Genomic DNA, 27,751 nt, shown 5'->3' on the forward strand with positions numbered 1-27,751 from the left:
TCATATGTGATAGACACTTTCCTCTCCATCCCCCTCCCCAAGGTCCAGTCCCAGATTCAAGTGTCCCAGGGTGTTGCGACGAATGATCTCCCAGCCTCGGTGACTGCTGCTGTTTCGAGATGTGGTCCGGGACAGGGAGGGAGTCGGGAGGGCCAGGGAGGCCCTGGCGAGAATCCCACTTTCAACCACAGAGGACTGTTTCTCAGAAAGATGCTCATGTTCTTCCTCCTTGTCTGAGCCCTTGAAGGCTTCCACATAGCGACGTACTCGCAAAGCATTCTGGTCTTGGTTGGTCTCCACTCTGAGGAGGGGAAAGGGGAGAGGACTCAGCTGAGCTGGGGAGAGATGGGCCATGGGGAGAAGCAGAAGTGAGCGGGGCACAGCCGGGAAACAGGAGTGAGAGGAAAGGGGGAGGAAGTTAGCAGCGTTGAAGCCAGAAGACCCTCTAGGATCAAATGAAGGGAAGCAGAGGGAGATGGAGGATAACTAGGAGAGAGACCCGAAAGGCTGTGCATTCAGGATCTGGAGGGTAGTAGGGCTTGTGCGGGCATGTGATGGTGGGGGGAATGTGGGTGAGTATGAAAGAGAAAGAGCCAATTAAAAGATAAGCGTGTCGTCAGGATGAGAAGATGCCATTCAGGAAATAAATGAGAGAGGAGAGCCAGGTCAGGAGATGAAGGTAGAGTACGAAGGAGCAGGTTAGTTTCAAGGCTAGACTGGAAGCTTCAAGAAGGTACTAGAAGTGGGCGTCAGGTGGAAGCAAGACTAGACCAAGTTGGGTAACCCATGCCCACATTCGAGCACGGACTCATATTCTTAGCCATTCACATTACTGCCCTTATGTACTCATAGCCTGGCATCAGCTCCCAGCATTCTTTGCACCCCTCCACTTCAGCTCCACCCGCCTCCCCCAAACAGGCTAACGCAGTCTCGCTTTACGGAGTGATGACACCTCCTTTGGGTCCAATTTGGGATCTCAAGAATGGAGAGGAGGGTCATAAATGTGGAACCGGTCACCCTTGTTCCCACGGCCTCACACTGGTTGACAGTTCACACGTCTACATTGTCACTCACCGCAGGAACCAGCGGTCCCCCAGCCCGTACTTGTACCCACAGATGCCGGAGCGAGGCCACAGGGTGCGAGGCATCTTCCTCTCCAGCATCATCGTGGTGGCCACGACCTAGGAGGAACCAAGAGATAGAGGAAGAACTCAGAAAGAGCCATGAGCTTCAGAGAACCCTGAGGCTACTGACAGAGGGAACCAAAAGGAACCTGTGGGATGAGGACACCAGAGATCAGTGGAGGTGACAGCCACCTACCCATCCCCTAGCCTGTGGGAGGTATCACGCTACCTGCCTTACTCATCACCCGCTATCAAAGCAGAGGATATTTTATGAGTGCTTTGAATAAAACAGTGACCCCTGCTTTACTATTCAGATTCTTGGAAAATCAGTCACTCCAAACTAATCTCATTTCCTTTTTCATATGAAAGCCATAAACCAATTATCTTGATTTAAATAATATGATTAAACAGAATCTCTATGATCTTGGGGATGAAATGCTGCTGCTGATGTTCAGGGAATTTGCAGCAAATTCAATAAATACCCACATGCTAAGAAGGAAAAGGGTACGTGAATGACTCCAAACTGGGCAGGGAAAATTCTAGTGGCATGTCACATGTTCTGTCCTTTGCCCAGCCCTCATTAATTACCTAGGTGAAACATAGAAGACAAGCTTATCAAATATGTCTGAGACACAAAACTGGGAGGGATACGTAATATACAAGATGACAAAGCAATATAAAAATGATCTCACCAGACTGGAATGCTGGTCAAAGACCACTAACATGAAATTTAAGTAAATCAAATGTAAGGTCCTACATTTATGTATAAGACTAAAGTATCATTCGAAAAGACACATGCACCCCGATGTTCATTGCAGCACTATTTACAAAAGCCAGGACATGGAAGCAACCTAAATGCCCGTCAACAGAGGAATGGATAAAGAAGATGTGGTACATATATACAATGGAATATTACTCAGGCATAAAAAAGAACAAAATAACGCCATTTGCAGCAACATGGATGGACCAAGAGATTGTCATACTGAGTGAAGTAAGTCAGACAGAGAAAGACAAATATCACATGATATCGCTCATAAGTGGAATCTAAAAAAAGGGGTACAAATGAACTTATTTACATAACAGAAGTAGAGTCATGGATGTAGAAAACAAACTTGTGGGGATAAGCGGATAAGGCAGGGAGGGAGATTGGGATTGACATATACACACTACTGTGTATAAAAATAGATGACTAATAAGAACCTGCCGTATAGCACAGGGAACTCTACTCAATGCTCTGGAATGGCCTATATGGGAAAAGAATCTAAAAAGAAAAAGGACGGATATATGTATATGTATAGCTGATTCACTTTGCTGTACATCTGAAGCTGACAACATTGTAAATCAACTATACTCCAATAAAAATTTTTTTAAAAAAGACTAAAATGTCTGTGTTAAGTACAGGAAAAACGATAAAGGAACTTAGCTAAGTCAGTCATGTAACAAAGATGCGGGGGTTCTAGTTGACCATAAGCCTAGTAAGAACCCATTGCATATTTTCCAAAAGACCTGCCGCCATTTTAGGTGCTATTTATAGTATAGTGTCCAAAGCAAGGACAGGCATGACCCCTCTTCATGCTGCATTCCTCCAATCATATCAGGACCATTCTAGCTTTGAAAGGCCCAGGATATAGGAGGTCTGAACAGAGGGTCAGTCAGGATGGACTGGGCTCAGGAAACTTGATTAATTGAAAGAACTAGGAATCCTTAAAGCAGCTCAATTCTCCACTTTGTCTTCTTCCGCCCCATCTTTCTCGGTACTCCACACTTCTCTTGGCCTTCTCTCTGTTTCTTAGCTGCGCTGAGTTCCCTCCAACCTCAGGATTTTCTCTTTTCTTTTCTTTTTTAAAGATATGACTTCTTTATTTTTAATATAGGAATTTATTTAATTAATTTATTTATTTTTGGCTGCATTGGGTCTTCGTTGCTGCGCGCGGGCTTTCTCTAGTTGCGGCGAGCGGGGGCTACCCTTTGTTGCGGTGCGTGGGCTTCTCATTGCGGTGGCTTCTCTTGTTGTGGAGCACGGGCTCTGGGCACGCGGGCTCAGTAGTTGTGGCTCGCGGGCTCTAAAGCACAGGCTCAGTAGTTGTGGCGCACGGGCTTAGTTGCTCCGCGGCATGTGGGATCTTCTCGGACCAGGGCTCGAACCCGCGTCCCCTGCATTGGCAGGACGATTCCTAACCACTGTGCCACCAGGCAAGTCCCCAACCTCAGGATTTTCAATCATTCTATTCCCTTTCCCTGCACAGCGCTTTTTCTTTATCTTGAAAAGGATATTTATTGTTCTTCTTGTGCCATCATTCAGCACCCCCCGCCACCTTCTGGTAAGAGAACCCAGTTTTCATTTAGAGAATCACTCCTTCTCTACTCTGAGTCCATCAGTTAGAGTAGACTGGACTTCACACAGCCCTGGTTAATTAGTCTGTTCTCCCCCAAACTCCACCACCACCACCACCACCACCACCTGCGCCTATGATCAAACTTGTTGCAATGAGATGGGTTCGGGCGGCAGGGGGAGAAGATGCTCTTTTAAAAGCTACAGATACAGCTTTTATCTGTAGGCACACAGAATACAATAAGAATGGGCCCTTGGAATTTGGAACACAGTGCACCTGCTCATTCCTTTGTAAGTTTAGAGCTTCTCTAAGCTCTCTCACCAACATGATGCAAGAGACTGACTTAAAAGAGGACAAAAGAGAGAACAGAAGCTGAAGTATAAAATGGAGATCCAGACTCTGGCCAGCCATGTCTAAAGCTGATGTAATTCCTTAAACTTTCCAGTTATGAGGCTCAACACACCCTCTTCCCACTGTCCAATTTTTTTTAAGTCTATTTGAGTTTGGTTTTCTGTCCCCGTAGCCAAGAGTCCCAATGGATGCAAATCCTAACCTCCATCCCTTCCCCTCATTCTTCTTAATTGACTAATTATTACCCATGTTTAGGGGCTCATCTTAAATGTCACTCCATCAGGAAAGCATTTCCTAACTTTCCAGTCAAACTCCTCTGTTGCCTCCTGTTTTTAGCATCTTCACGTCTCTATGACACGTTTGCTATTCTAATTGTACAGTTTTCTGTGAAGTCATTCATTTAATGTTTGTCTGCCCAGCCAGATGGTGAGCTCCATGAGGGCACAGACTACATCATCATGCCTGCGTCCCCAGATCCTAGACATTTTCCAACACAAAACAGGCTCTAAAAAATTACTGCTAATGAATGGAAAGTCTGAGGGCATACATGATGACTGTCTTCAAATATCTGAATGGTGCTCCTATGGGAGAGTGTATTCTGCATTATACAAGAAGAAAAAACTTGGGCCAAAGAGTGGAATTACAGAAAGATAGGTTTCAGCTCAATGCAATATGGAATTTTCTAATAACAAAAACTTTTGAAATATAAAAAAGCTCTCTCCTTCCAACCTCTACCCAAATCCACATGATAATAAGATTCTCATCGGCATTAAAGAAGACACTGAATGATCCTCTGACCAATAAAAGAGTATATGTTGGGTAGGAGCTCAACTAGGGGACCACTAAAGGCACTTCCAACTCTAAGAGTTTATGAGCCTATGATGATATAAGGAAAAGATTATGGAGAAACAGTTATAGAAGCAAACAGAAGATAAGGTCCAAGTTAAAAACTAGAACATATAAGAACAAAACAGTTTCTAGTTCCCACTGGATTCAAGGTTGGCTCCTGCATCTACCCTTCGTCTGTGCTCTTGGGTGTTGATCCTGACCCTATCCTACCATCCTACACTCTTTTAGATAGAAAAAGACTTTTGGTTAAAAGTCCCCTCCATCTATCCAAAAGTACCTCTGTTGAGGTGACAGCCCCACGGGGTTGTTCCGTGACTCTCCTAAGAGTCATCTACCGTGGCATATTCCACTTTGAGTTTTCTCTCCATCCCCTGCCCCTTAGAAAGACTAACACCGATAACAATAGCCAGGCCATGGAAGCAACCTCAATGTCCATCAACAGAGGAATGGATAAAGAAGATGTGGTACATATATACAATGGAATATTACTCAGCCATAAAAAGAACAAAATAATGGCATTTGCAGCAACATGGATGGACCTAGAGATTGTCATACTGAGTGAAGTAAGTCAGACACAGAAAGACAAATATCATATGATATCACTTATATGTGGAATCTAAAAAAAGGGTACAAATGAACTTATCTACAAAACAGAAATAGAGTTACAGATGTAGAAAACAAACTTATGGTTACCAGGGGACAAGGGGGGGGAGGGATAAATTGTAAGTATGGGATTGACATAAATACACTACTATATATAAAATAGATAACTAATAAGGACCTACTGTATAGCACAGGGAACTCTACTCGATACTCTGTAATGGCCTATATGGGAAAAGAATCTAAAAAAGAGTGGATATACAAGTATAACTGATTCGATATGCTGTACACCTGAAGCTGATACAACATCGTAAATCAACTATACTCCAATAAAATTAAAAAAAAAAAAAAAAGACTAACCCTAATGAACTCACCTGGGCCCTCCAGAGCTCGTCCTGTTCATGGGCCACCCGCCAGTGTGTGTCGCCCATCATGGCAACGAACAGGTTGAGCATGAGCAGTGTGGCGATGATGGCAAAGGCAAAGTAGATGATGCTGAACATGTAGGGCAAGTTCACGTCGTAGTTGGCAGGCCCGTCGATGATGGTGAGGAAAAGCTCAAAGGTGCTGAACAGCGCCATGGGATAGTCATAGAATTGCCCCAGGTTGGATGGGTCCTCTGTCTGGAAAATGATAAAGAACGCTGCTCCGCCCACAAAGAGGGCATGGAGAGTTATCATAATAAGCACGGGCCTGGTCAGCATTCATTCTACCTCCAGTATATATCTCCATACATTTACACACAAGCACATATATGCACACAGGCACATAAATGTAGAATTACACATATAAGTCCCATTTTCCCTGTGGACCTGGCTAACCCTCAGATGTCCTATGACCAAGTTTATCATACCAGTAATACTCAGAATTTAGCAAATATCTATCTCTTGATCGATCTATCAGTATAGTATATGTCACCTAACTGGGTTTTACATTTTAGAACCAAATATTTAAAAGGCAAGTTGTTACAAGAATGCATGGAGTCTCCAACAATTTTAAAGAACTGAGCACATGAAAGGGCTAAAAGAAAAGCACCTTTAAAAACAATCTCAGTATCCTCTAGATAACCACCCATTACTCTGAGATTCCCTGGGTGAGCTTGGACCATCATAAAAAAGTTTTCCCTGCTCAGTGTGTAGCCTACTGGATGGCACTGGGCATCCTGGAAACTCACTACAGCGTCAGAACCTCTAAAAGACCCATCTCTGTGTGGGGAATGGAACTATAAATAAGGTGACCCCAAGAGCAGAACTAGGGTCTATGACAAAGCATGGCTTTGCAACAACGAAGAAGAGATGGTTTAGGAGATCTACAGAAAACGACTCTGTTATAGTTGCTCATTGTGCATAAGTGTAGCTGCAGGTGGAGTAGAGGGTGGGGAGGAAGGGTGCATGAGGAACCCTCCAAACAGGGAGCCTATCAAAGTTTGACCCTCTCAGAGTTCAGATCTTGGTGTAGTTTTTCAGTGTACTGTTTCGTGGGAACCCCCATGAAGCAGGGGAATGCCTAGGACAGGCATGGCGTCCTCTGTACTGAAAGTCATTGTCCTTAGGGTTGTAGGTCTTCACGTGTCCTCAGGTGCATCCACCTGCCTTCTGGAGGTTCAGCTGCAGACATGGAGGACTGGGTGAGCCTTGCTGCCTTCTGTTCTTCCTTCCTCTTCCTTCCTTTCCCTAAGAACTGTCTTCCACTCATTCGTTTGTGCTCTCCCTCCCTCTGCTCCGTCTGCTCTGTTCTGGATGTTTCCTCTCCTCCTCTCTCTGGCACCCTCCCCCTGTGTCTTGGTCCGTGACTGGGTCCCCACTGGGCATTCTTCTCCCAGCCTCTCTTCACAGCTCTTCTGCTTTCCTTTCTCATTCTTCACAATCTCCAAACCCTTTTTCTGTACCTCCTTTTTCAAATTCCTTTCTTTTCTTTCAACTCTGACCACACATAGGGGAAAAAAGGGCACCGTACGTGTTAGTGAATGCTTTTCGTTTCTTCTTCTGAAGTGTAAACATAGTAGAGTTAAATACCAGACTTTTTGCCTACGGCACCTTTCACGACTGGCCAGTCTTTCTTGTTTAATATTCTTCTCTCTCCAAAGCCCTTTTTCTATCTCTCCTTTAAAGATCTTGCAGGGCAGTTAGTCAACATGAATGCTACTGGCCCAGAAATTCAGAGCCCATGAGTCTGCTCTCTAGGCCAACCTGAGTGACCCAGATCCAAAGAGTGCAAGTGTGTTTTTTGATTCACCTTCCACCAGGGGGAAAAAAGAAAAAGGGATTGCAAAGGAGAAATAACTGAGAGCAAGAGTAAGAGAGAACTTTCTGGAGAACTGAATCCGATGATCTGATGGAGGAGAGAGTGATGCTCTTACCTGAGGCAAATCCCACAATAACCACAGCCATCAGCCAGCAGAAACGCAACAGGTCTCCGAAAATCATCTACAGAAAACAGAGAGGGGAGGGAGGGTGGAGGGATCCTTTCTCCACCTGCCTCTCTGCAGCTACTGCTGATAGACTGGAAGTCACCGGAGTTCCACCACGTCCACTCCGAGCAGCATTTTCCTTTTTGCTCCCACTCCCTCCCTCTGTCTGGGAAACGTCCAATGTCTGAAGCCAGAGGAAACTCTGGGGAAAGCACTGACCTTCTGGATCATGATGGTGAAGGGACCCAGCATCTGGAATCCTCGAGCAAAGTACATAACACTGCACCAGCCCAGCACCAGGGCGAACGACATAGGCACCACCTCCCCGTTGGTGTTGGAAAGCCGCATCACCATGGTCACCAGCACCAGCGAGGCATAGGTGATGCTGGGGGGAGAGCAGAGAGGGGGGAAGTGAGAGGAGGGCTGGAAATACGCTAGGTCCCCTTCAGCATGGCACTGACTTACATGGGACCCAAACACTCAGGCTCAGTCTTCATACCTAAACACATACACCATCACACACACAAGCCCACTAGAGAAAAATCCCTGGAAGTGAGGGTCCCAGAGAGGGACTGGGAGACCTGGGACATTTCTGGCAAGGGAAGGCAGGGGGCTGGAAGGAAGGACACTCACGTGATGACATGGAACGGCCCCCCGAGGACAGTCTGTCCAAAATAGCGAGAGAAACCAACCCTGAAGATATCCGGGATCTGGGAAAAGGCCAGGAAAACAAAACAAAACAAAACAATGATCGATATAGACTTTAGTTCAGTCTGAGGCCTCAGGTGGGTGGCCTCCGCCTGAGCACAGCTGCACCTCACCTCTAGGAACAGGATGATCACAGCCCCGAAGACCGTCATCAGCTCCCCCGCCAGCCGGATTTTATCCTGCTGAGTCACATAGGCCTCCTGTGGTGAGAAATTCAGGATAAGAAGTGCTTTCTGGGGCTGCCCTGGCGGCGCAGTGGTTGAGGGTCCGTCTGCCGATTCAGGGGACACGGGTTCGTGCCACGGTCCAGGAAGCTCCCACATGCCGCGGAGCGGCTGGGCCCGTGAGCCGTGGCCGCTGAGCCTGCGCGTCCCTCCGCAACGGGAGAGGCCACAAAGTGAGAGGCCCGCGTACCGCAAAAAAAAAAAAAAAAAAAAAAAAAAAAAAAAGAAGTGCTTTCCGATGGTCTGAGAGTCAAGTCCTTTTGAGTAAGTGGTCTAACGCAGCTCAACTCTACCCAAGGTGAAGAAAAGCTCCCCTTACCAACACCATCAACACCCGCCCTGCCATTGTGGCTCAGTCTGTGACCAGGGCATTAAGTAACCAAGGCTTCATATGCATATGTTCCATATGCTAACAACTTGAGGAACCGCCTAGGAAGTCACCTCTTATATGTATGTTGTGAGCAGTTATTTATGATGATGTGTGTACTGAGGGGCTGAGGTCACATTTCACAGCATCAAGTTAAGAAGGCTAAACCAACAGGAAGAGGTATTAGTGGTTTGGGCTGATTTCAGCTATGCTGAAAGGCCAGCTTTTCCAATCTCGTTGCGGTTGCCAGCAAGTAGAATATAAACACATCACAGAATTCAGGTTCCCGTATGGACCCAGCACCTGTTAGCTCCAGTGAAACCTTGAATCAGTCACTAAACTCCCTGAGCTTGGGGTTTCTCATCTGTAAAAGGGAAACTATAATGCTTACCTCCCAGGGTTATCGTGAAGACCAAATGAGATGTATTTGGATGTATTTTATAAACCACAGAGTGCCATAGATATATTCATTGTAGTCTTATTATGATTGGGCAATATAGCAAAGGGTTAAAGACAATATATGGATTTCAGTTCTGAGGAAGGGCCCTGCCTTATCCGGGACAGTAGGAGTAGAAGGTACAGTCCTAAGGTCAAGATGGAATAAAAACCACCCTCCTCTGCACATGTTACTTCACAGGAAAAGGCTTGCAATATTACCCAGAAACAGCAATAGAATTCTACAATAATGCTCCTTAACTTTTTTGAAGTTATGAGCCCATCTGAGAATATCATAAAGACCACAGATCCTCTTTCCAGAAAACTGCGCTCATATATACGTAATTCTCACGTGAAACTATACAAACAATTTCAACCCATTCGAGTACCCCTTAGACTTTTGGGAACTCTATTCTCCACGGTCACATCTCTGAATTGTGCACCGAAGACAGGAGTTGAGAGTCCCTGAGGATGATCTAAGCTGGGAAGGACGTGATCCCTCATTAAGCATGAGAAATGCTGATCATCTCTGTCCTGCCGATAAACTGGAACCGCTCGGCATCCTTCTGCAGGCTACTTCAGCAGTGTACACCCTGGTCCAGTGAGAGGCATAGCTTTTGAAACAGGAAGAGATGCTATGTAGCGGGAGGTGATCTATGGTATAAAGAAGGCACCCACGAAGCATCCTGTGGCCTCTCAGAGGGTGTGTGTCAGCTCAGAAGAAGCCAAGGATATAGTCTTTAGGGAAGAACAGGACCAGACTTACCAACAGGTGGTGGAAATGTTTCAGGTAGATCATATGGGACCAGGGAAGACCAGAAAAGGAGTGGGTGACTACGTATCTAGTAAACAATATGATCTAACAACCTGTGACTAGATATCAATTCCTTTGTTGTTGTTGTTTAAAGAACTGATGTTCTGTAAACTTCTCTGACGTTTATCTCTCTTGAGAAAGTGGCACATTTTATTTTATCATATAGTGGGACGTTTCCCTTTTGCCTTGCTTCCAAGGAAGCTCAGTGTTCTCTCTCTCTCTCTCTCTTTTTTTTTTATCCCCAGCTCAAACAACTATCTTTGCATCCCCTCTCCTCCATCCTAAAATTCAGATCATGGGTCTGGTGATCTTAATGTTCCTAGAGCATCGTCTTTCATTGTAAAACAGGCCAACTCCTTTTGAGAATCAGGTAGTAGTATAAATAATAAGTTCATTAACTATAGGAACAAAATAACATTAAATATAGAAATAAAATAACGGCATCTGTGCCATATATGTGTCTGTACAAAATTTTTAAACTTTAAAAAAGCTTTGGACCTTGGTTGCATACGTCTGGAAAACTGCTACCAACCTTTTTCCTTGTTTCAACTAAGAAGAAAAGGACTGCACTAGTTGGCCAGGAGAGTTGTGGGAACCACAGTGCCCCCTAGAGGAAAGCGAGAGAGTGGCATCAGCTTTCTCCCTCAGGAGACGAAAAGGCAAAATCCTAATGGAGAATATTGGGGACAGTTTTGGTTACCGTAATCTCCTTCTGGGGCTGCCCCTCACCAGCACCCCTTTGTTTGTTCAACGTGTTCCTTTGCGAGTAGGAGTTGCCCTGCTCAAGTTCACCAGTGAGTAACAGAGGTGTCCAGAGACCCCAGGTTTTTGCCTCTGCTCCACCTGGGATCTGACTGCCCTAAAGTAGCTAGCTGCCTCTGCCACTCTGTCCCCAAAGGTCCTCTATTTAAAAGCAAAATGCCGAGCGCCACAGTCTCTTGCGAGCCCCCTTCCTTGCTGCTCTCCAAGACACAGACCCTTTAGTATGGTTTTATTTTTTTTTAATTGCTCTCTGGAAAACAAAAGGTAATATACATGTGCAAAAGTTGCAGTGAAAATAATGGTAGTTCATACAATTCAGCAGCAAAAACCCCCAAACAATCCGATTCAAAAATGGGCAGAGGACCTGAATATAGACATTTTTCCAAAGAAGACATACAAATGGCTGACAGGTACGGAAAAGGTACTTAATGTCACTAATCATCAGGGAAACGCAAATCAAAACCACAGTGAGATATCATCTCAGACCTATTAGGATGGCTATAATCAAAAAGACAAGAAATAACAAGTGTTGGCAAGGATGTAGAGAAAAAGGAATCACTGTACACTACTGGTGGGAATGTAAATTGGTGCACCCACTACAGAAAACAGAATAGAGGTTCCGCAAAAAATTAAAAATGGGACTACCACATGATCCAGCAATTCCACTTCTGGGTATACAGCCAAAGGAAATGAAAACAGAATCTGGAAGAGACACCTGCATTCCCATGTAAGTTGTAACATTAGTCACAGTAGCAAAGATATGGGAACAACCTAAGTGTTCGTCAATGGATTATGGATAAAGAAGATGTGATATACATATATATACACACACATATATATAAAACGGAATATTATTCAGCCATGAGAAAAGAGGAAATCCTGTCATTTGGAACAATACGGATGGAGCTTGAGGGCATTATGCTAAGTGAAATAAGCCCAACAGATTAAGACAAATACCTCATGGTATCACTTCCATGTGGAATCAAAACAAAAAAAAAAAAGGCAAACTCTAGAAAAAGAGGGTAGAAAAGTGGTTGCCAGGGCACGGGGGTATGGACAAAATAAGGAGAGATTGGTAAAAGGGTACAAAATTTCACCTATAAGACGACTAAGGTCTGAGGAGCTAATGGTAAAACAAGGTGACTATAGTTAATTACACGGTATTATACAATTGAAATTTGCTAAGAGAGCAGAACTTATTCTCACCAAAAACAAAAAAGGTATATATGTGAGGTGATGGATGTGTTAATTAACTAGATAGGAATCCCTCCACAATTTATACGTGTATCAAATCACTGCGATGAACGCTTTAAACATCTTACAATTTCTTTTGTCAATTACACCTCATTAAAGCTGAAAAAATAATGATAGTAGTGGGCTTTTAAAACATTTTTCTTTTCTTTGATTTCAAGGGGAATTCTAGCGGTTCACACTCATATGTAAGGTTGGCTCTCATTTGGAATAGATACTCTTTTCAAAGTTGAGAAAGAGTTTAGTGTTTTAAAAATGGACAGGGGCAGGCTTCCCTGGTGGTGCAGTGGTTAAGAATCCGCCTGCCAATGCAGGGGACATGGGTTCGAGCCCTGGTCCGGGAAGATCCCACATGCCGCAGAGCAACTAAGCCCATGCGCCACAACTACTGAGCCTGCACTCTAAAGCCTGCGAGCCACAACTACTGAACCAGAGTGCTACAACTACGGAAGCCCGCACGCCTAGAGCCCGTGCTCTGCAACGAGAAGCCACGGTGATGAGAAGCCCATGCACCGCAACAAAGAGTAGCCCCCGCTCGCCGCAACTAGAGAAAGCCCGTGCACAGAAACAAAGACCCAATGCAGCCAAATAAATAAATAAAATAGTAAAAAAATAAAATTAATAAAATTAAAATGGACAGGGGTATTGAATTTTAACAAATGACTTTCTAATGTCTGTTGAACTGATAATAAGAATGCCCTCTTCATCAACCACCCTTGCCCCTCTAGAATTAAACCCTAAACTCAAAGCGGTAATGAGTTTTTCTTTGAATTTTTTAGAAGTTTATTCTTTGGGGATTGTATTCAAGATTTCCCGTCTACAGGGAGAGACTGATCTGCAGCTTTCTAGATTTGTGGTTCTTATGAAAAGGTTTCGTGATCAAGGGTATATTTAACAAAGTGAATGAACAGAGACACTCATTTTCAAGGTCCCGTTCATTTAGCCTCCCAGTTCTTTCAAATGCTGCCCTGGCCCTCAATCCATCGCACCACTGCCTTAATGCAAACTCATAGCGCCCTGCATCCAATCCCCCCTCACCTTGCTTTTGGACTAACCTTTCTCAAATGCAAATATCACCCCATGGCTTCTCTGTTTAATGCCTTTCCTAGTTCCACCATGTCTTTGGAATAAACATGAGGGGGAGATGGGAGTGATGGGTATTCTCTAAATCCTTATCAGAGTAGAAATTCGATAGCTGATGTCTAAATGTAATTAATGAATAGAGATAGAAGTGCATTATTCAGCAGTGCAGAGGTGACAACAGGGGTGGAGAACTTAAAAGATGTAAACACTGGTTGCCTTGAGGAAGCAAGGCACGGGTGAGGCCGGCGAGCCAGCGCACTCTTGATACTCATTATACCTGCCCTGCCCTTTGATTTTTAAATCAGGGGCGTGTATTCTTTTACTCCGAAGTGCTCATAGTGAGATAGGAATAAAAGATAAGACTCAGACTACCAAGCGTGATGTACAGAACCCTTGCTGGTTGCACATGTGTTCTTTTACTTAGAAGTGTGCATTGTGAGATAAGAATAAAAAATAAGACTCAGACTACTGGGCATGACGTACAGAACCCTTGCTGGTCTGGCTCCTGCCCTAGGTCCCCGTGCTCTGTGTGAGCTCTGGCCACGTTGAATTATTGTTGTTAAGTCAGGTCTTCGTGTGGACCGTGACCTTTTCTTAGAATGCCTGCCTCCACCACACTTTTCTGGTTCACCCTCAACCCCAAGACCCAGGTCACAGCATTCCTCCTGGGTCTCCTTTCCTGCCCCTCCAAGGCCAGGTCAGGTGTCTCCCCTGCAGGATCACGGTGCCGGTCTCTGGTTACAGCCCTTCCCCGGCACACTGCAGTCGTCTGGACATTCCATGTCTCACCAGGAATCTTAGAGCTTCCTGAGAGCAGGGACCTCTAACTTCTTTTTTTGTCCACAATGCACACAGAGCAGATGCTGCATTCATAAGAAAGGAAAGAAGGAAGGAGACGAGGGAGCAGGTGAACAGACAGGTGCACGCTGAGCATGATCTAAGAGTTGCAGAAGGGAGGTAAAAGGGAATCAGGAGGTGGGAGCCAGGAGGCAAATGGCGGAAAGGATGACAATGAAGTGGGCTTGTCTGGAATTTCCAGATTCCTAGCTCAAGGTTGCCTAAGCAGGCTCAGCTAATAATGCATTGAGAAAATACTCCCCTCAGCCCCTTTAAAAAATAAATGTCAGGGCTTCCCTGGTGGCGCAGTGGTTGAGAGTCTGCCTGCCGATGCAGGGGACGCCGGTTCGTGCCCCGGTCTGGGAAGATGCCGCAGAGCGGCTGGGCCCGTGAGCCGTGGCCGCTGAGCCTGCGCGTCAGGAGCCTGTGCTCCGCAACGGGAGAGGCCACAACAGTGAGAGGCCCGAGTACCGCAAAAAAAAATAAATAAATGTCATTCAACAATGACTGGAATCCTTTACCTCTTTACATGGCTCAGGATTTTAAGAGCTGTCCACAGCCAGATCCCCTGCGGAGGATGACAGGTCCTACTTTGCTGAGAATTGGCCAAAAGAGAGTGTTTTCACTTACCAACTGTCTTGAAGGAAATGTCCAGAGAGGGGTGGGCCTAGCTGAGCCTGGGTACCACTGTGGGGAAGGGTGGGAAGCAAGTGTAACCACGAGGAAGGGGGAACGCACCGGAAACAATTGTCAAACCCCATCCTGGACCCTCTTTTTTCCCCAAGATTCTTACAGAGGAATTAAGCTCCCAGAAAGAGACCTGCTGGTTCCTCATGAAGAGTTACTCTCATCCTCTAAACCGTGCAGGGGCTCCTAACCAGGCCACCCATCAGAATCAGCTGGAAGCTTTGTTACAACACAGGTGTCCATGCCAACCCTGAGGACTCTAATTCAATTCGTTTGGAGCAGGGACCCAGCATCTCCTTTTTTAGATGTAAATGCTTCTGGCTACATACCCCCACTTGAGAACCACTGGGCCCAAAAGAGAGCAAGACCTCCTGGTTTCCATCTAAGTCTACTTTCCAAGGGCTTATTCCATGTCCTAGCCCCTGTGTTGTCTCAGGAAGATGAACTTGGGAAAGGTCTGCTCGTTCCTGAGGAGTCTTTACCCATTCCCACAGAAGAAGGACGCACCCTAACCACCAAAAAGTTAATCACATCAAAACCGTGGCCTAGTGTCAGAACTAGAGCCCAGACAGTAGCTCAGGAGCTAGAGGTTGGAGACAATCCCAGATCCGGATCCCCACCCCTGCTCGTCAGCATTCCTTATCTTGGCAGGGAACTATCAGGTGTGCCCAGGTACAGGTGAGTGTGCCAGGCCCTGGCTAGCTCTCAAAGCCTGGAGACATGAGTTCCTCGTGCAGTGAATCCTCCAAAGAAGAAGCCTGGAACTGAGCACATCGCTCTGGAGGGAGAAATGCCTGGCTTCGTATTAAAGGTTCTGAGGTTACGCAGACCAGAACCCCTACCTCAGCGCTGCCCTTACTAGCTGAGTGTCTTTACCGAAGTACTAAACCTCTCTTGACCTCAGAGTCCCCATCTTTAAAATGGTAATAATAATTGTATTTACTTACTAAGGTATCTATGAGGATCAAATGGTGTAATGCTTTGTCATCTGAAATGTGGTCCACAGAATCACAATGTCAGCATCACCCAGCCGTGAGTCAGAAATGCAGAATCTCAGGGCCCACGCCAGCCTTATTCTTAGAATCTGCATTTTAATAAGATCTCAGAGGCACTGGGAAGTGCACATCAAGTGTGCAAAACGAACACCCAGTAGATGTTATTTTTATCTACCAGGCTCCCTGCTTCTCCTCACCTCTGTCTTGTCTTTACTTTGCCGTGCTTGTTCCAGAGTGAGTTGCTTAGGACCCCTGAGTAAAGCAGTAGAGAGTTGGAGATCAACTGGGTTTTCAAATAGCTGTAGTGCCTTGGACTGTCGAGAGCGTATGAGGAATTGTGATGTGTAGAAAAAGCAAACCCACTGACCGTGACAGGTAGAGGAGGATTTAAAATAAATGGAACCCATGAGTCACTCCTGCCACGTCCTCTCCCTAGCTACATCCCATCCACTGTGCAGTAGTGACGATCTTACCTTTGTTAAGTCCCCTGATGCCAACCCCTTCTCTCCGTCCCCCCATCACATCCTGAGCCCAATCTACCATTATCTTTGCTTGCTGAACTGTAATAGTCTCTTAACTGGTCTCCCCACATCTTCCCTGGCCCCCTCAAACCTGTCTTCCACCCTACAGAGACATTCTTCTGAAACAAAAGTGTTATCAAGCATCTCCCCTGTTTAAAATCTTTCTGAGCCTTTCACTACCTTTAGGGTAAAGAGTAAAATCCTCAGTAGGGCCTGCAAGGTCCTGTATGATTTGGGAAAGTTTGGGGAAAGATCTGCCAGGACCGTCTCATCTGGAGGCCCCTGCCCCAGCTCCCTCTACCCTAGCCAATCTTCCGTCAGTTCCTAGACACTGGCAAGGGTCTTCCTGCCTCAGGGCCTTTGTATATGCATCCTCTCTGCCTAGAACTCACTTTCCACCTTTAATTCATACCCACATCTCAGCTCAGTTACCTTCCTCAGGGGAGCCTTCTCTGACCTCCCAGAGTGCCCAGGCCCCTGTTATGAGCTCTCTCAGCACCCTGTCTGTTTTCTCATCATAGGAAAAAAGCATGTGCATTGTAACCATCACAGGTTGCAATTATCTATTCATTTAATTAATGTCAACCAGTCTGTAAGCTCCAAAAGGGCAGAGGTTACTTGCGTTTTGCTCAGACCAGGTTGAATTTCCAACACCCACAGCGTGTTCAGGCCCCACTAGGCTCTTGGTGATTACTTGTGTAGTGAATGAATTAGCAAAGCGATTTTGGGAAAAGGGCAGCGGAGAGATAAAGGAAATCTTCAAGACACAAAAGGAAATCTGATGATGGGAGATCAACGCCCTCTTGCTGAACAGCAAATCAGGGCTCTAAATGCTCAGAGGGATCGACTTCACACTGGAAAGCTGAGTAGAAGCTCTCAGTCCGAGCTAAGAATGAGAATCACTCAAAGAATTTCTTCAAAGTACCATTGCCTGGACCTCAGCTTCAGTCTTTCTAATCTGTCAGGTGTGGGGCAGCTTAGCAACCCGTACTTTTACCAGCCTCCCATGTTTCTAATGTGTAGCCTTGGTTAAAAACTACTGATCTAGCAAGAGATAGGATCTGCCCAAGGTCACACAGCTATTTGGTTTCAGAGTTAGGACTCAAACCTACGCTGCTTAATCCCAGACTTTGAACTTTCTGCTCACCTGGAAACCTAAGAGAGCCAGGACCACAGTGCACGGTGTCCTGCCTAAACCGAGCAGACACTGAATGGAGACAGAAAATGAACTCTAAGTAATTATACAGTTCTTGGGAAACCCTGAAAAGCACCACTCTCATGGCTGAACAATGAGGCATCTTAGAATGAAGACGCTGAGATTATCTCCAAACTGCACAGAGACAAACTGACTTTACCCTCATGTATGTCTGCTTTCGTGTACCTCGTGCCACCTCATATAAATAAAGGAGTATTTTCTTTCATTTCAACTGTCTTGAGATGGTGTTCTGGGCTACTCTCATGGAGCCCGGCGACTTTTCTAGATCCCACGAGACCCAAAGAGGAAATCCTACAGTGACCGAGAGTTCCATATGTCCAGATTTATTAATATAATGGGATATAAAAGTATTCATTTAACTAAGAAAAAGCTTCATGGGCTAATTAATGTGGCGACAATTGCATTCATCAAGCCAAGACCCTGGACTGGTACATTTTCATTTTTCTAAGACTTTCAAGTAATAAAAATGTAGAAAAAAAGAATTTCCCATTATTTAACAAACGTGGTACGTCACGAAAGCAGAATCTTTCAAGTCGCGGTGATGTGTTTGGGAGCCCCCGATCTCATCCCGACTGACTTCCGACTGAATAAGAGAAGCTCAGGGGTTCCATCAACTCAGGACCAAGGCTCAAGGGGTAACGTCAAAAGACACAGACCTTCACTGATGTTCTTTGCTATTCAAACCTCTTAGGGCAGCATTCTTAAGTCCACTCCCCCAGCAAGAAAAGAATATTTGAAAGTCAGGAGTCTTCTCTTTGGGCCAAAGTGGCTTTAATCGAAGTGGAAGGCAAAAGGGTAAAAATGCCAAAGGGGACAAGGAAGGAACAGGAGAGCAAACAGAAGGAAAGTTCGTGCACTTAGCTGTAATTATGCTTCACCTAGTCCTGAGGCAAGGGGAGGGATGTCCTAATAATAATTTAGACTATCTGGGTCAAAGGAACAGGTCTGTACATAATTAGTCCTGCCCCAAAGAGAAAGAGACACACAGGAAGAAGACTCGGTGGTAATCAGTTGCTCAGCGTCACCCAGCCCTTAGGCTAGAAGGCTATCTACATTCTAGATCCAGAAAATCCCCCAAGTAAGTTTGAAACAAAGGAAGGGTGGAAAAGAATGCATCTGAGGAAATAGAACCAAGAAGGCTGGAAAAGTCCAGCCACCCCCATGTTTACCCATCCCCTCCGTTGCTAGTCACTCGCCTGTCTCAGCTGGCCACCTCCTAAATGTCCTTATTTCCTGTTGTGTGGTCTCCACACCAGGGACAACCTTCACGTCTAGTTTGAGATGCATGGAACACAACCTCCCCTGAGCACGCCTCTGCCCGCCTCTAACAAGGCAGCCCCGCCCGACTCAGGCCTGTCTTCTCCAGGCAGCGAACCCTGCTTTGTGAGAGACAGAGGCTCTGGGTACGACAGCACCCTGTATACCTACCGAGAGGAAATTGCAGAAGCATGGAGTGTCTCGACCTACTGGAGGATTCAGTGAGGCTCTTCGCCCTGTTCTCTCTCTGTGCATCCACTCTCTTTGGTCTAACTTGACTCAGGTTCTTTGCTCCTTAACTATCCCACACTACCCCTCTTCCAAGTCCAGGTTGAGCTATACCGGTGGCTGGCCCATCCTGCATTGGGCATAAGTCTCCACTCATCAAGCTCTTACTCGCCTGGCAAAATTCTTCCTCCTCTGTCTTTTGCTTTCTGCCCACATGCCTTCACTCTCTTTCAGCTATTTTCAGTCACTAGGACAAGAATTTCGGTTACCTGTTAAACGAACCCAGTGCTGAATGTATATGCCCAGAAGTATGCACAAGAGTCCGCTCTTTCTGTCATGCCAAGGGGTTTGCTCTCCAACAGCAGAGCCTGACATCTACTCCACACCTCTACTCAGTCATCCTCACCCCAGGTCTCTGAGGGTGACCCACAGAATGGCAAGCCCACAAGAGCAGAGGGGACCTTAGAGACTATGTACTTCCACCTGCTACCCAGTCCAGGCATCCTTCTGCAGCACACCTGACAGGTGGCCAGACAGCTGATAACATCGTTGCCAGTGTGCTCCTACTGACGGTGGTCAGAAGAGAATGCAGGCCAGAAAGATGCCTGTGTTGCCCTAACAGACCAGAAACAGACTCAGACATGGACCTGGAGCACAGTTTTCTTCCCTTTACAACAGCACGGTTTCTGCTGAAGGTCACATTTACAAACGTCTGGTCCTCTTTGTAAAGGACAAGGCATTTTACAAAAGTATGACGCTTTTAGTCCCAAGCATTCTTTCAAAGTTCACAAGAAAGCCATCGCTCCCTGGACAAGCCCACTCTGACTCATCGAGCCCCCACTCTGGTCCCCTTCTCTCCCTCCTCATTTCTGCCTGGGTGATCAGGAACCTGCCCCCGTCACAGCCAGGTGAGTGGTATCTTTCCTGGTTTCCAGCGCCATCACCCCACGCTACCAGCTCCCTTCATCCCCTCTTGAGAAGAGTCACCTGGAGCAGCCTCTGCTGGAGGATGGTGATGTCTCGGGAGTTTGTGCGGTTGCCACTACAGGGCTTGAGAGGGCGATGGATGCAACACATGGTGAAACAGATCATATAGAGCACGTACAGGGCCCCCACGATGCAGAAGTATGGCCGCCCATACTTCCTCCACTTGAAGCTCACCAGCTGTTTCACTGGGGTCTGTTCCAGGATCTGGCGAGCCTGCCATGGAAGAAGAGTGCAGTTGGGGGTGACCACCGTAGCGAGACGCAGCGCTGGGTTTCCCACTGGGTCCCAGATGGGCAGGGTCATGACCACGCATTCAGTTCGTCTGTCATTTCTTTTACGGACAACCAGTCAGCTTCTACTGTATGCTAGGCCTCATGGTAGCGCTGGAGATAAACCATGACAGAAGTAAACACCAGGACCTAGAGCACCACAGAGGCTCTGAAGGATGAGCCGTAAATGGTTGAGTGAAGGGACAGTCAGGCAAGGCCATTCCATAAAGGAGCGGCAGGTGCCAAGGCAGGAAGGTGCGAGAAGACATTGACGGATGAGGTGTGGCTGGGGACAAGGCAGAACCTGTTGGAGGGGTGGGCAGGGGTTATCACGGGTGAAGCAGCTAAGGGCCAGATCACGGTACCTCGTGAATGCCAAAGTAAGGAGCTGGACTTTGTTTTCTGAATGCAACGGAAAGCAATTGCAAGGTTCAAGCAAGGAGGCAGTCAGATTTGCTCTACAAGTATTGTGGACCCGAGAGGAGCAAGAGAGGACACAAAGAGTGGGGAGTGGCCATAATCTCAGCCAGGTGGGCTAGTGCTCGGACGTAAGTAGGCAGTGAGATGTTACAGATGCTCTGAGAGAGGATGATGGACAGCGCGACACATCTGAGAAAGTAGGAGAAGGCAAAGTCAGAGCGTAGCTGGCGGGAGTATTCACTAGCAGGAAGAATACCTTTTCCATGGAGCCTAGAGGGAAGGAGAGAGACAGTGGGCAGTTTCCAGATCTGTTGGGCAGGACAAGGCAGGAAGCTGAAGAAGCTCCAGCCAGAGAGCCTCTATTTGCATCATAATGAACGAATCTGGGTCTCCTCATAGAATTGAAGGTGAAGGCAGTGAGGGATACAGAAGGGGCTAGAAAGGAATTTTGAGGGAATAGAATAGCTGACCAAGACAAGAATAAAACCTGTAGCAGAACATTGAGAACCAGCTGGAATCAGAGACCGAGGATTTGTGGTGACACAACCCACCAGACGGACTGGGGTTCCAATTCCTAAGAAATCCTGCCCTGAGGAAGTTCATACCAACCAGCCACTCACCTTTTCCTCTGCTCAGTAGTACCAGTGATCCCCTGAGTTGGGCTCTAGAAGGGTTCCTAGGAAGCTGTCAGGCGGCAGATACACAAGGGGAACTACATTTTGCCACCATCGTGGAGGTTCCAGAAAACACAAACGATTTTCTCCCCCACATGAGTCCTCAACAGACTTTCCTTTCCCTCCTGTCACTCAATCCAGTACTGTCTGCATGACCTACGTGTTTTTCCCTCTCTGGAAAGCTCTCTTTTTCTCCATCTTCCTGGTGATTCCCAACTCCTCCATGAAGCCCCAGCTCAAGCACATCCTCTGTGACATCTTCTCTGGTCTGTCCAAGCCAAGATAAACCAACCTCCGTTCTGCTGCCACTGTGCATAGTACAGACCCTTATGATGCTCTATGTGGTACCCTATTACAATGACTGAGGACGGGGATGGGCAACTGACAAAGGTGATTGAAAGGAACTGTGTTTTATTTATTTCTGTATTCTTAATTCCTGGTACAGTGGCTGGGACACAGCAAGAAGCTCAATATGCCGAAAGGATGAATGAATGAATGAATGATAGGAAGCAATTTCCATTTGGAGAGTTCCTCATATGCGACGTTAGTATGAGAAAGGTAAGTGGAAGGAACCAGAGCTAAGCAGAGGGAGAGTGGAGTTAGGAAAGGGGTGTCGATTGGCATTTCCCCCCAAAGGTCCCAGGAGTCCGTCCTCATCTCCATCTATTACAGGGCAGGGAAGTGTCTGGAGCCCAGGATCTCAGCAAACGGACAGGCTCTGCACCGACACCCGACAGCTCCATACCTCTCGCTTCTTGGAGGAGACCACAAGCTCTAGAAATGACACGTCCTCTCCCCAGGAGTCGATCTCCGTGAGGTCGTAGAGGGTGGAGGTCAGCGGCCCGCACATCCACTGGATGTGCTTCCGCTTCTGCATCAGGTGCTGGAACATCTGTGTGGACAGAGGGGTGAGGTGGGGGGGTCAGCGTATAAGGAGCACGTCGAGGGCAACAGCATGGTCGCTTACTCCTTGGGACTGATGGACAGGTGAGAACTGACAAGGCTCTGTTGACATGAACCTTTTAATTTTTGGGCTCCCTTTCCTTCCCACAAACCCTAGGAAGATCTGAAAGAAGAGAACAGGCGAGGGGAGGAGAACTCTGGGTTCCCGCAGCAGATCCTCTCAAGTAAGATTCTCGAATCCTCCTGAGTCAGGAACTTCTGAGGCCGAGGATTTTATGACGGTGCTGGGAGGTGAGGGACCACCACCCTTCTGGAGAGTTTTGGAAAAAGGGTCATGAGAAGGACACGGGGGGATTGGGGGCGGGTCCCTCACCGTGGTGTTGCCCTCCACTCCAGCCAGCTTGAAGGGGGTGAGGCCCTGGTGATTGGGCACGAGGTCCAGGGACTGCAGGTGGTCCCCGCGCCCGTCGTAGGACAGCAGCAGGCTGTACATCTGGCAGGCAAAGGTTTTGCTGGGTTGCAGGACGAGGATGTGCAACACTGTGTTTCCTGGGGGAGGACACGGGCTGTCACGTGGCCACCGGGACTAGAGTCCCTGATGCTCCCCATGACCCCCACCCCCAACCCGCGCCCGGTGGACCTGAGGGCTGTCCCGGCCCCTCCTCTGCAACCCAGCTCCCCCTCCAGCCCGGCTCTCACCCAGGGAGTCCTGGGCCCGGATGTCAGCGCCGTGCTCAATGAGCAGCCTCACGGTCTCCTCGCTGCCCATGCAGGCCGCAAAGGACAAAGGGTGCTCCCCTGGGGGTGCAGAGGGCCCCGTGGCTTGAGGGTGCAGGCTGGGATGGGCAGTCTCTCCAGGGGACTGCCTCTCCCTCCCCACGTCTCAGCTCTGGGCCTGGGGACGCTTGTCAGCAGAACCAGAGGCGGGGACGGTGCAGGGGGCCCTGCGTCGGGGGGCTGGCTCTGGCCTTCAGCCTGAGGAGGGCGGACCCCTCCCAGCTTTCCCCGGCATGGAGCCCCCGCAGCCTGCCCTCCCTTTGCTCTTGGCCCCCTCCCCACCCTCCCAGCCCTGGCCCTGGCTCTCACCAAAGTAGAGGAGGTTGTGGGGACTGAGGCAGAAGGCTGAGCCTACCGCCCTTGCAGAGACGCTGGCCCCGTGGGCGAGCAGGGCTTTCACCAAGTTCACGTTCTGGTTCATGACGGCTATGTGCAGTGCCGTCTGACCTGGACAAGAGAGCCCTCAGTCACGGGGTCTGTTCCCGGTTCTCTCAGAGACACAGCATCCACCTGGCTTACAGGAGATCCCCGACAGATCCTTGCATGGATTTCTGCCCGCGACTCAGCAGAGTGGTGTGAGACTGAGAGCAAGTCATCCCTCCAGCAGTTCACTTAGCTGTCCCCACCTCGACTACTGGGGGTGGCAAATAAAGGTAATCACTGTGCTGCTATGAAAGAAAGAGAGTTCTGTCCTTCAGGGAACATGAAAGGAGAGGAAGGGAAATAATAAATGGCTCAAGAAGGTCACGGATACCCAAAGCCAAGACCAGGACCTTTGCCTTCCTTCCAACTCAAGGGAGACCTTCCTGAACCTCCATCACTCCTTCCCCGACCTACTCTCTGAGGCTCATTTTAAGAGATGACTTCAGACTTTCTCCTACCTGTGTCCACCTTGAAAACCCATTCGGGCTCCTCACCTACAAACGGCTCACAGATGGTGGGCTCCTTGACCAGCTCCGGGGCGGCCTCCATCAGCACCATGGCGGCCTCTAGGTTGTCATAGAGGGCCGCCACGTGCAGCGCCGTCTCCCCCAGGGCTCCTAGAGTGGAGGGAAACACGAGCATCAAACACTTCCCAGAGACACGCTCCAAGGCCCCTTTGCAGGAGCCCTCAGAGCCCTGGGTAGGGGTGGGGCAGGGGCTTCTGCCCCATCGCCATCACATCAAACTCTCATCCCACCTCGTTGCCGAAAGTCACAGGTTCGGTCCAGCAGAAGTTCCCTCAAGACACACAGGTCGTTGTCCTTGGCTGCCCGAAGCAGAGGAGACTCTCGAATCCTGGGAGAGGAAGAACAAGAGTCAGGAAGAGACAGAATGGCAGAGAGGTCAAGGGCAGAGAGGAACAGAGACAGTGTGTGCCTAGGACAGACACGGGTCCCACAACGTGTGCAGTGACCCATTGCAGCGTTGCTTCCTGGACTCTAGCTGAGGGTCAGCCTGGGGCAAGAGCCTGTCTCAGGGTCCCCGTGTGGTCACATCGTGCCACTTCTTCCCACGTGGGGGGCCTCGTGGCTCAGCTGAAAGAGGGGTGGCATGCCTGAGGGAGGAGGGCTCGGGCCACGGAAGGAGTGGTCCTGGTGGGCCTGGCCAAGTCCGTCTAAGCTGAGTAAACGTTTTGGGAACTTGGGGATCTAGAGCAGGTGGGGGAAAGGGAATTTCTGCCCGATTTCATCCCTGCTCCCAGGCCTGCTGGAGCAGCTCTCTTTAGCCAAGGGGAGCTTGAGAGACCAGAAGGGGGCTGAGAGACAGGCCAGCTCTTAGAGCTAGGAGGCTTGGGAGCTGCCGAAGCTCTGACTCTCCTGGGGGCTGTTTGGATGCACACTCCTGCTGCGGGGAGGGAGAGTTTTGAGGTGGGCTCTGAAGGATCTATCCCTCCTACGGTTACCCTTAGACTCAAGCATCTAAACAGGCTGCTTGTAACCGAGGAAGGGCGCAGCTGTGAGCTTCTCTGAGCATGTGCATCTCGGGGTGGGTGGGAGGAGCCTGTGGAGATATCCATCCTGCGGTACCTCTGTCGGTTAATCTCTGTTTCTCCCCCACCTGGGTGAGCCAAACAAGAGATAAAGCTGAAGGTGATTCCTGCTGGGCCAGTACGTGTTGGCTCTGAAGGTGAACACAGGATGGTAGGTAGAGGGTCGGGCGGGGAGAGGTGAAGGGCAGGAAAACAGACTGACCGGTGGTTCCTGTGATGTCCCCCAGCCCCCAGTTCCTCTCTTCCAATGGTCCCAGGAGCCAGGGGAAAGAAGGTTTTTATTGGAAGGAGAAGTTTTGATTTCAAGGTAGAGCTCAGCTCTGCCCCTCGGGGAAGCGCTCTCCAGGGGGATCCGGCAGAGTGAGGGCCAGCTCCCTCCACCATCTCACCTAGACCCTCTGTGTGAGCGCGTCCAGCTCAGAGCGACCAGGGCCAGGACTGCAGAGTCCACCCCTGTGCTGAGAGCTCTGCTCACAGCCTTGGTGCTCAGGCCTCTGGCCTGGAGAAGCCACTGCCCGTGAGTCCAGCCCTGGCTGCCCCCAGATCTGCTAACAGTGACTCTCCGACGAGAGACGAGTCCCCCGAACACCCCGTGGCAGAGGCCTGCCTTCAAGATGGGTCCCTGCCCCGGCTGGTCATCCAGAATCTGGACCTCAGGGCTGGCCATGAAATGCTCTGGCCCTCGGGGCACCAGTCCTGCCGGAACTGCTCTAGGAACAGGCCCAGGCCTTATTCGATCTGTCTCCACGGGACCTAGCACAGCCCTGCACCCAGGAGACTCAGTAAAAGATGGATGGACTCTATGAGTCCCCTCTGGGCCTCCCCAGTGTCACCTGGGTTTCCCCGGTAGCTGGCCAGCTCCAGGTGTTACACAGACCAGAGCTCTCCTCCCCTGTTCGCATGTCATCACCTCTCCTTCCCGTTAGCAGTAATTCCGCACTCTCTCTTCAACCAACAAGTGTCCTAAAACCCACAGGATCTCGGCGCTTCCCCAGCAGCCTGCTCCCCACCAGTCCGCACCCACCTGCCTACCTCCTGGTTTCTCCTGCCTGGTCCCTCTAGGTCCCCCGCTCCCCTTCTCCACCAGGCGAGAGCCCTGGCATCATTCCACCCCCTCTTGCCTGTGGCCCAGTGCCACACACCCCGCTGGCACTGACAGAGGAGCCGGGCTTTGGTGACAGGTGCGCTGGGCCCATCCCGGTGCCTGGCACTGAACTCTGGAGTGCCCTGGCGGGGAGACAGACCCAAGTGGGCAGAGGGTTTGAGGCTCAGGGAGAGGAGGGGCAGCCTACCTCTTCTGTTGCAGCATGTAGGCCTCGTCCAGATACTGGTCCCAGTCTTGCTGTCCCGCCAGCCAGGAGGTCAGAAGTTTCTGGAGTTGGATCCAGAGTCCCCTGGCCTTGGGTGGAGGGGGCCCCATGTTTTCTCCTTTCGGGCACCGGCAAGTTACGGGGATGTCGTTCAAGGGAGCGGGTCTAGGACTCAGCAGCAGCTGGAGTGGGGGCGAGCAGGCAGGGGCTGGGATGGAGAGTGGGGGTATCTCCAGGGTGCCCTGTGTGCGCTGTGGGCTGTGGGGACGTGTGCACGTGCACTGAGGGGACTGGGGGCCCTGCCGGGAGAGAGAGAGGCTTTACCTGGAGGGGAGGAGCTCTTTCTAGAGAGAGAGCCCTGGGGCACAGAGCCTGCCCCAGAGCTGGGAGGGGAGGGGGAAGGACTTTGTTCCTATCAGTGGGCTAGGGCGGCTGAGACCGGGACAGGAGAGGGGTGTGGCCCAGGAATCTGGACTGGGAGCCTAAAGGTGGGTCCCACGAGCCAGGTGAGCAATTACCTTGGGCGCAAGAGAGTACAGAAGCAAAGCCCTCCAGCCCCACAATCAGGCAGGTCCAGGTTTGGATGCTGGCTCTGAGTCCTTGCAAAGCAGTTAGGTGAGCCTCAGTCTTCTAACCTTCTAATCTGGAAAATCGGGTAACACTTACGTGCTCTCATGGAAGTGTCTGTAAAGCACAATCATAACAGCTCAAGGACAGTTGATTCTTCTTCCATAGATGAGCTCAAAAGCCCCCAGACCTGCTTGTCTGAGCTGTGGTCACCTCTGCCCTCTACCCTGCAGCCCTGCAGCCCTGCCTCAAAGGAGGTTTCCTGGCTCAGCCCAGTGACCCCTCTTCCCTCCCAGCTCCTCCCTTCCAGTCAGAGGAGACCCCAGAGAGCCCTGCATCCCCGCAGAGGCGGAACAGCAGGAACTTGGAGGAAATCTTGGGACTCTCTCCGGGAGTAAGTCAACAGGAGGAGTATGCGTATAAAGACAAGACAGTGTTCAATTATTTTATGGTACGACAGTTTCCACTTTTCTTCCTGTTGTTTCCCAAGAGGTATATCCACGTTATTGAATTGCAGTCATTCAGTAGATCTGCGAGGTACCTGGGAACAGGCTGAAGGTTCTCTGTTTCCTAAGTGAGAAGACAGAGCAGGGAGATGTGCGTGTGATACCCACGGCTGGTGGCAAAGCTGGAGCTGGCGTGCAAGGTGGAACCTTAGGTCCAAATCACCCGTCAGACCTCGTGGCCTCTTGGGAGCCTTCTGCCTATCAAGATGAGAGGCTTGGGTGGAGACAGGCTGGGGACCCTCCACCTCGGAGGTCTTCAGGAACAGGGACCTCTCCTTTCTTTTGCTGTAAGAAAGAGAGCGCGTCTCTAGAGA

The 27,751-nt window shown here is 49.0% G+C and overlaps 1 protein-coding gene across 1 annotated transcript; it reads right to left on the reverse strand.

Moving 5' to 3' along the window:
- TRPV5 (transient receptor potential cation channel subfamily V member 5) lies at positions 1 to 26,474 on the reverse strand. The gene is made up of 15 exons (XM_060020034.1): positions 26,347 to 26,474; positions 24,263 to 24,360; positions 24,000 to 24,122; positions 23,392 to 23,529; positions 23,005 to 23,103; positions 22,679 to 22,854; positions 22,148 to 22,294; positions 20,040 to 20,252; positions 8,489 to 8,575; positions 8,301 to 8,377; positions 7,887 to 8,052; positions 7,617 to 7,683; positions 5,632 to 5,900; positions 1,075 to 1,181; positions 1 to 301 (listed from the first exon to the last, which is right to left on the reverse strand). Exons 1-15 carry the CDS (start codon positions 26,472 to 26,474, stop codon positions 1 to 3), a joined length of 2,196 nt encoding a protein of 731 aa, XP_059876017.1.
- Positions 26,475 to 27,751: the final 1,277 nt, after the last annotated feature.

This window comes from Delphinus delphis, chromosome 9 (assembly GCF_949987515.2).
Source record: "Delphinus delphis chromosome 9, mDelDel1.2, whole genome shotgun sequence".
Classification (NCBI taxonomy): Eukaryota; Metazoa; Chordata; class Mammalia; order Artiodactyla; family Delphinidae; genus Delphinus; species Delphinus delphis.

Coding starts and splice junctions, on each gene's coding strand:
- TRPV5 (XM_060020034.1), bottom strand. CDS start 26,474: ATGGGGCCCCCTCCACCCAAGGCCAGGGGACTCTGGATCCAACTCCAG. Junction 22,855..23,004: donor CCGGGCCCAGGACTCCCTGG/GTGAGAGCCGGG, acceptor GTCCTCCCCCAG/GAAACACAGTGTTGCACATC. Junction 302..1,074: donor GGGGACCGCTGGTTCCTGCG/GTGAGTGACAAT, acceptor TCCCCTCCTCAG/AGTGGAGACCAACCAAGACC.